Genomic DNA, 9,164 nt, shown 5'->3' with positions numbered 1-9,164 from the left:
TTTTTTGTTAGGTACATAACTCCACATGTGTTCATTCATAGTTTATAATGTGACAATCTAAAATGTAAATAGTCATGAAAAAAAAAAGAAAACGCCTGGAATGAGAAGGTGTGTCTTGTCTGCTCTGGTCAAAGTGTCTTCCTGCTGTTAAAACCACTGAAACATGCCCACAAAAAGTGCAGAATGGGTCAAGACTCTCCGGTTCTAGGGAGTCTTGCCAGACAAACGGCTATTATTATCTATGTTTTTTTGCAGGGATATGCCTTGTGTCCTCTCATTCCAACTCTTGTATACAAACATGCTCTGTTTTCACATCTGTCACCGGATCTTTTTTGGGCTAAGTGTACTTCCTGGTGGTCTGTGAGTCATTTGTCTGCCGGGCTGTTGTTTGTCCTCGTTGCACGCCACTTCTTGTTCTCTGCCTGTCCTCGACTCTGTCGGGAGTGCAACCAAAGTGGTTCAAGTGACCCCACAACCTTGAGGCGATGTTAGCATGGAGTGTGTTGTCTCAACGAGCTATTGCAAGGAATTTAGGGATTTTACCATCTACGGTCCGTAAAATCATCAAAAGGTTCAGAGAATCTAGAGAAATTACTGCACGTAAGCGATGATATTACGGACCTTTAATCCCTCAGGCGGTACTGCATCAAAAACCCGACATCGGTGTATAAAGGATATCACCACATGGGCTCAGGAACACTTCATAAAACCACTGTCAGTAACTACAGTTGGTCGCTATATCTGTAAGTGCAAGTTAAAACTCTATTACGCAAAGCGAAAGCCATTTATCAACAACACCCAGGAACGCCGCCGGCTTGGCTGGGCCTGAGCTTATCTAAGATGGACTGATGCAAAGTGGAAAAGTGTTCTGTGGTCTGACGAGTCCACATTTCGAATTATATTAGGAAACTGTGGACGTGGTGTCGTCCGAACAAAGAGGACAATAACCATCCGGATTGTTATAGGCACAAAGTTCAAAAGCCAGCTCAGGAAGACTTCAGAAAACCACTGTCGCTAAATACAGTTCATCGCTACATCTGTAAGTGCAAGTCAAAGCTCAACTACGCAAAGCGAAAGCCATTTATCAACAACATCCAGAAACGCCGCCGGCTTCTCTGGGCCCGAGATCATCTAAGATGGACTGATGCAAAGTGGAAAAGTGGTATGACGAGTCCACATTTCAAATTGTTTTTGGAAATATTCGACATGGTGTCATCCGGACCAAAGGGGAAGCGAACCATCCAGACTGTTATCGACGCAAAGTTGAAAAGCCAGCATCTGTGATGGTATGGGGGTGTATTAGTGCCCAAGGCATGGGTAACTTACACATCTGTGAAGGCACCATTAAGGCTGAATGGTCCATACAGGTTTTGGAGCAACATATGTTGTCATCCAAGCAACGGTATCATGGACGCCCCTGCTTATTTCAGCAAAACAATGTTACAAAACATGTTACAACAACGTGGCTTCGTAGTAAAAGAGTGCGGTTACTTTCTTTGCCCGCCTGCTGTGCAGACATGTCTCCCATTGAAAATGTGTGGCGCATTATGAAGCGTAAAATACGACAACAAGACCCCGGACTTTTGAACAACTTAAGCTGGACATTAAGCAAGAATGGGAAAGAATTCCACTTTCAAACCTTCAACAATTAGTTTCCTCAGTTCCCAAACGTTTATTGAGTGTTGTTAAAAGAAAAGGTGATGTAACACAGTGGTGAACATGCCCTTTCCCAACTACTTTGGCACGTGTTGCAGCCATGAAATTCTAAGTTTATTATTATTTATGAATTTGAACATCAAATATGTTGTCTTTGTAGCATATTCAACTGAATATGGGTTGAAAAGGATTGTATTGTGTTTATCTTTACATCAAACACAATTTCCCAACTCATATGGAAACGGGGTTTGTAATTGAAAGGTGTATCCGATTGAATATCTATTGATTATTAAATGTTTTTTTGACTTGCAGGTGACCTTGGTTTTGCAGTGAAGGTGTATCCATTCAACCCAGATTCTCCTCCTTTGTGCTGTCCAACTACCGGTCCTCAAAGCAAGTCAGTCCGCAAGATCCATCCCCCTCCTAAGGTCTTCCAGGCGGACTCTCTATGTGCACCTTCCCTCTCCCGTCGGATTAAATCCTCCCTCACTCTCGACTACCCGTTCTTATTCCCCTCCCGTCGAACTCAACGCTCACCTGCCCTTAGACTATTTGATCGAAATCCTAGTGTTCTGCACCGTAGCTCCCACATGGCTTCTCCTAAACTGGGTCTGTCAGCCACCACCACCTCCTCATCCTCCTCGTCCTCCGCCTCCATATGTCCTCCACACCCCGGCAGCCCCAGCCGGGTGCCGGAGGGTCCTCCGAGTCCTGTCACCCCCACCCCGAGCCCTGGAGTGTCTTCCGCCTCGGTTGCTCCTACCAGGGCCCAGCTGAGTCTGGCTCTGATTCTAGAAGAGCTGCGGGTGCTTCAGCAGAGGCAGATCAACCAGATGCAAATCACAGAGGAGATCTGTAGACAGGTACTCCGTCTGGGTGGGGCGTCATACTCAATAGATACACCCCCTCAGCAGCTTCTGCCACCGCTACCCCAGCTGTGTCTGGAGGACAAAAGGTCCAGCAGCCCGACTCCCCAACCACATACCACCGAGCCGTCCACCTCCGTAGCTCCTCTCTTGGCGTGCTTTTCAACCCTGCTCCCCTCTCAAGTTGCCAACAAACCTTCAAAGTCCAGCAACGCCTTGTCTCAAATCCTGCAACCGTGCAAGCCCCAGCTGGAGGGGACAGGAGGCACTGCAGGGGCTACTAATTACCTGAGAGCTAGCAATCAGTCTTCGGACACGCCTACCTCCATTGCATCTTCTGCCTACCCTCTAGCTTTATCTTTAGCGCTACCCAACCACTATTTTCAGGAGAAATCTTCAAATAGTTTGAGTGAACACTGTGGCAAATCCTACCTAAACGCATCCCTTTCGTCAGCATCCCCAAACGCCCAATACGCTTTGCAGTCGCTCACCGGAGAGGTCAACTCTTCTTCTACCTCTGCCTCCGGCAGCAGTAGCCGTCTCCAGCATGCTTGCTGCTTTTGTGGGAAGATCTTCAGTGGCGACTCGGCCCTGCAGATACATCTGCGTTCCCATACCGGCGAACGGCCCTATCAGTGCCCGGTGTGCCTCAGTCGCTTCACCACCAGGGGCAACCTGAAGGTGCACTTCTTACGCCACCGGGAGCAAAACCCCGAGCTGTCGCTCTCGCTTCTCCCGCCATCTTTGTTTGGCGTGGCGTTACGGGCCACCGGGTCCGCGGATATGAGCCAGCCTGGTAGCGCTAATGCTGCTATGAACGTGACCGAAAAGAAGGCAAAAATCCGGCCTGAGGATGAAGTTTATGGAAATGATTCAGACGTCGGTGGGGGAAATAGTGGGTTCCCAGTGGGGGCGTCCGGGGGATCCACTCCTTGTACACTACCTCTGCCTCCAAGTGTGGATCTGGCCTTGATTTCACATTCCTTGCTGCAACTTAATAGGGCGGCAGCTGTTGCAGCTGCGGTCTCCATCGCCTCTGGCTCGTCTTACTCATCCCCCTCCACTTCAGCGCCCGCCTCTTCACTGGCCAACTCCCTACTTTCCATTCCTACTTTATCTTCATCTTCTACCATCTCAGGGTTGTTGAAGGGCGCAAAACAGCACCACTCTGATGAAAACACCCCTCCTCAAGCTGCCATACTATCTCCTGCAGCGTATTCCCAGCTGGCACACCTACCCAAGCTCCTCTTCCCTTCCGGTTCCACGACATCCGTTTCCAGTGCCCCACACTCAACACTCCATCCGGCCTTGGGAATGCTACGCACTCCGCTCCCAACCAATTCAGGATCCCAAGCTTCTACCAGCCTTTCACACATCACGTTCCCTTTCTCCCCCTTCCATAAAGGGCCAGGCCAAGCTGCTACCGCTCAAAGCTCCGTGCCGTCCTCCGTAGCTATACCCACACCTACTTCTGAGACATCCAAGCTGCAGAGGCTGGTGGAAAAACTAGAAAAGGCGCCCACTCAGTCTACTTCTTTATGGAATTCTTCGACAATGACCTCTCCTGCGAGTTCAGCTAACAGTAACTTCTTAAACACCGGCACTTCTACCACATATGTCATGGCAGCTCCCCCGTCCTCTAATCTGGTTTCCACATCCGTTTCAAAGTTTACCCGTCAGATGGTTGCTGCCCTGGGTATGGGTGTCAGTAATGCGAGTGCCATTGCAGGAGGGTTGTTGCCGACCTTGAACATTGCTCCAGGCAGTAACTTGGCAACCAATCAATGTGGTGTGTGTTTCCGGGTCCTGAGCTGCCCCAGAGCACTGCGCTTGCACCAAGCCACGCACCTTGGGGAACGCCCGTTCCCGTGCAAGTTGTGTGGAAGGTCCTTCTCAACCAAAGGCAGCCTTCGCTCGCATCTGGCGACCCATCACACTCGGCCGCCCAACGCTCGCGTCCAGAACTCCTGCCCTCTGTGTCAACGAAAATTCACCAATGCTCTGGTACTTCAGCATCACATTCGGATGCACCTTGGCGGACAACTGCCCCCAGAAGGGCCCGAAGATTCCGGCTTTGAGATCCCGTCCGCACCTGATGCCAAACCTTTGTCACAACCTGAGAACGCCGCTTCCAGCATAGCCCCTCAACCAGGCAAATCTAGGAGTCTATCCCCGAGTTCCCAATTTGAAACCGTAGATGTCGGCTCATGCCCCATCTCTGACGCTGAACCCGTTGAATGTAATGCAACTCATAGCAAATACGGATCTTCCAGTCCAGACCCCATACCCCCTTCTGATCTCACCCCTGACCCCTTCATGAGCACCACTCCCCAAACTTCACCGCCAGCTACTGACAACGCCCCCGTCCTTTGTGCCAGTGCTCCTGTGCCAGATGATTTGGTCCCGGTTGATAAAGACGATCGAGTTGAGCAAGCTGGGGATGGCGAGGAAGCCTCCCCATTTCCCGATGCACCCCTCGTCCCCAGATCGACTAATCCGGATCCGCAAAGCACATCCACCAATTGTGGCCCCTTTTCCTACGGCACCATTTCTTCCTCGACCCAGAATCAGGATCTCACTACCGCTGTAGACGCCCAACTGGAACCAAGCTTCGTCCCTTCCAGGGCCCAGTCACCCGAACCCATGGAGAAAGACGACGAGAAGTTTTGCCCCCCAACCACACCAAAGCAAGACCAGGCAAAAGTCCCGGAGGAATTCCCCACCACTTCAGAAACCGTGGACAACGTCCAAGGCCGAGACGCACACAAGGCTTCCACTTTTGGTCAGAACTTTAACTTGGACTCGTTTGAAAGGGACGTACAACTAGAAGGCGTGAAGATGATTGGTGGATCCAAACTGAGTGACGTACCTGACGTCTCCATCCTGGCCCCGGCTCTCCCGTCCCCTATCGCCCGACCTGAGAAGAAGACCTACTGCTGTGCGGAATGTGGAAAAGCATATGCCAGTCGCAGCGGGCTGAAGGTAAGGAACAGAAGCCCGATGTTCACTTGTTAGCTTGTCAGACGACTGGATGACTATGGCAATAATAATAATAATAATCACCATTATATTGATTATTATTGTAATTACCATTAATTACACGATTATTAGTTAATTTGAAAACAAGTATTTATTGTAACACCAAAACTAATTTTAAATAAATAAAACAATCTGGATATAAATTAGTAACAATTATACCACAACAATAGCTATAACATTTTTTAAATAACAATAGCAAAACAAAAAATATTACAATTAAGTTTCTCCGTTTTAATTGTTTTTAATTCCACTTTTTACTTTTACACTTCTTTTACCACCACGCTGTGTTCTGTACGAGTAAAATAAAATGTTTGGTAATGAAATGCAAGTGTTTTAAGTCAAAGCATAATAAGGTTTTAAATTGTAAAAATACTTTCTAAACAAATGTAGCGATTTAAAAAAAAAAAATTGGTGGATGAAAATAATTGTAAAAATGTTTTCAAATTTTTTTTTAGCGATTTGAAAAATATTTTGTGCACCCCTAATATATACATCCTTATATAAAAAAAAGGTTTTAAATTGTGAAATTATTTCCCCAAAAATAGTATCAATTTAAAAAAAAATTGGGGAATGAATAAAATTGTAAAAATATTTTAAAATTTTTTAGTAATTTCAAAAAATATATAATAATCGCGATTTGGATGTAAATTGATTATTTTGTGCACCCCTAATGTATACATCCTTATAAAAAAGGTTTTGAATTGTACAAATATTTTTGGGATTTTTTTATCGATTTTTTAAAAAAAATTGGTGGATGAATAAAATTGTAAAAATATTTTTAAAATTTTTTGTTGATTTGAAAAATTAATAAAAATAATCGCGATTCGGATGTGAATCGATTAATTTGTGCACCCCTAATATTAAAAAAAAAATTGGTGGATAAATAAAATTGTAAAAATATTTTCGAATTATTTTAGCGATTTAAAAAAAAAATGAATAATCGCGATTCGGATGTGAATCAATTATTTTGTTGTACATCCTTACAAAAGAAAAAGCTTTTAAATTGTAAAAATATTTTCATAAAATTGAATCGATTTTTAAAAAAAATTGGTGGATAAATAAAATTGTAAAAATATTTTCGAATTATTTTAGCAATTTAAAAAAAAAATTAAGAATCGCGATTCGGATGTGAATTGATTATTTTGTACACCCCTACTAAATACATCCTTATAAAAAAAAGGTTTTAAATTGTAAAAATATTTTCATAAAATTGAATCGATTTTAAAAAAAAATTGGTGGATGAATAAAATTTGAAAAATATTTAAAAAATTTTTTTAGCAATTTTAAAAAATGTTTAATAATCGCGATTCGGATGTGAATCAATTATTTTGTTGTGCACCCTTATAGAGGAAAAAGGTTTTGAATTGTAACAATATTTTCCTAAAATAGTATTGATAAAAAAAAAGAAGAGGAATGAAGAACATTTTTAAAATATTTTAAAAATTTTTAGAATTTTTTTTCTTTTATTTAAGAATCGCTATTCGGATGTGAATGGATTATTTAGTGCACCCCTAATATGTGTGACCCAGGGCCACATGAAGCACCACGGTGTTGTGACCAAGCCCGCCCGTCCCTCCGCCCGCGCCAGCCGCTCCTGCGCCGAGCCGCCTCAGTCCTCGTCTTCCTTGGCGATCCCGGCCACCACCAGCTCGGCGGGGTTCTGGAACCAGTACCAGGCCTTCCTCAACAACAGCCCCGGGTCCAACGAGGACGCCGCTCCCGCCAGTCAGGCGGGGAAGGAGCCCGCCGAGCCCGGCGTGCAGTCCGAGCCCGGCAGCGGTTCCGGCCCCTAACTCGACGGGACGCCGCTGGCCCCTAACTCCTAGTAACATGTTGTGTGACAAGTTGTGATTCCGAAAAACCGACGCAAATCAAAAATGTTGAAGTAAATATGTGCGTTAGTGTCACTGTTGTATGGCCGACATGTTTTGTTGTTGTTGTTGTTGTTTTTTTCAAACATCGTTGTTATGAATATTTGGTCACGTGGTTGTGGTTTCCCGTGGAACCCGGAAGCGCAGCCACGGTGTTGGTGTGGCCTTTGTGAGCAATGTTGTGGTGCAAAAGTGAGCCGTGACACACGCTAACTAACCCCGTGTAACCTTCTTGTCTGTCGTGCGTGTATTTCCATTCCACAAATATTAAAACACCAGCTGTGGGGAAAAAAGGTGGATTTTTTTTCATTTTTTGCAGCAGCAGTGGCACAGTTTGTCCGCTAGATGGCGGCATATTTTTTTTGCAGCTACAGTTGCACAGTTTGTCCGCTAGATGATTGCATTTCACTTTTTAATCAAAGAGCGAGTTGTTTATGGGTCCATGCATAAAGTTGGGCAATACTGCGAGTTTTATAGTTTAAAAACACAATTAAAGTCAGTTCTATGACTAGTTTGCATTTTATTTAATTACTACAAAAATACAGCAAACAAATGACATACATATATATGTCAGATTTGTATTATAGCATATAATTATGAATTATTTGTTAGATTATTTCAGATTTTCCTCATTGCATCCCTAATATATATACAAAAAAAAAATGTTTTAAATCGTAAAAATATATTTTTTAAATGTTATCGTTTTTTTATTTTTTTCGGGACGAATAAGAGTCGTGATTCAGATATGAATTGATTATTTTGTGCACCACTAATTAATATATCCTTATAAAAAAATATTTAGTTGTAAGTATATTTTCAAAAAATGTCAGATTTTTTTTTTTTTTTTTCCAGGAAGAATAAGAATCGCCATTTGGATTTGAATCGATTATTATGTGCACCCTAAAAAAAAAAAATATATATATATATATATCCTTATAAAAAAAAAGTTTTACATCGTAAAAATATGTTTAAAAAATGTTATCGATTTTTTTATTTTTTCCAAAATGAATAACAATCGCAATCCGGATGTGAATTGATTTTTTTTTTTCAATGTTATCGATTCAAAAAAACTAATTTGAGAGATATAAGGATCGCGATTAAGATGTGAATTGATTATTTTGTGCACCCCTAATATATACATGATTATATTTAAAAAAAATGTAATTGTAAAAATATTGTCAAAATGTTACAGATTTTGTTTTTTTCGAGATGAATAAGAATCGCGATTTGGATGTGAATCGATTATATAAGAGTACATATATATATATATATATATATATATATATATATATATATATATGTGCTCTTATAAAAAATTTAAACTAATCCCGTGTAACTTTCTTGTCTGTAAGTGCAGGTGGGCCTTCTGGAAGCGACCCTCTCCTTCACACTTAGAAAAAATCCAGCTTTTTGTTGCTGACTTCCATTAAATAGAGGGACTTTTTTCATTTTTCTTAACCGGGTGTCGATCCAAGGCAGGTGGGCCTTCTGGAAGCGACACCCTCCTTGACACTTAGAAAAAATCCAGCTTTTTGACATTTTCCAAATATTCAAACACGAGCTGTGTGGAAAAAGGTGTTTTTTTTATATTGTAGCAACAGTTGCACAGTTTGTCCGCTAGATGGTGGCATTTCCCTTTTAAATCAACAGCGAGTTGTTTATGGGTCCACGCATAGTGCAAGTTTTATAGTTTAAAAACACAATTAAAGTCAGTTTTATAACCAATTTGCAT

The 9,164-nt window shown here is 42.8% G+C and overlaps 1 protein-coding gene across 2 annotated transcripts in view; it reads left to right on the top strand.

Annotated features, from left to right (window-relative positions):
- Positions 1–7,940, top strand: part of sall2 (spalt-like transcription factor 2) — a 20,420-nt gene extending 12,480 nt beyond the window's left edge. Inside the window, exons 3-4 of one of the 2 annotated variants that reach the window (XM_061890445.1) lie at positions 1,969–5,504; positions 7,091–7,940. In XM_061890445.1, the coding sequence (XP_061746429.1) occupies positions 1,969–5,504; positions 7,091–7,354 (3,800 nt within the window). In that variant the 3' untranslated portion in view covers positions 7,355–7,940. The remainder of the gene's footprint in view (positions 1–1,968; positions 5,505–7,090) is intronic. The other variant, XM_061890446.1, reaches the window with a different exon arrangement.
- Positions 7,941–9,164: the final 1,224 nt, after the last annotated feature.

The sequence above is a fragment of the Nerophis ophidion genome, linkage group LG28, assembly GCF_033978795.1.
Source record: "Nerophis ophidion isolate RoL-2023_Sa linkage group LG28, RoL_Noph_v1.0, whole genome shotgun sequence".
In the NCBI taxonomy this organism is placed as follows: Eukaryota; Metazoa; Chordata; class Actinopteri; order Syngnathiformes; family Syngnathidae; genus Nerophis; species Nerophis ophidion.
Note: the sequence above shows the minus strand (reverse complement) of the source record. Positions and strands in the feature narration are given on the sequence as shown.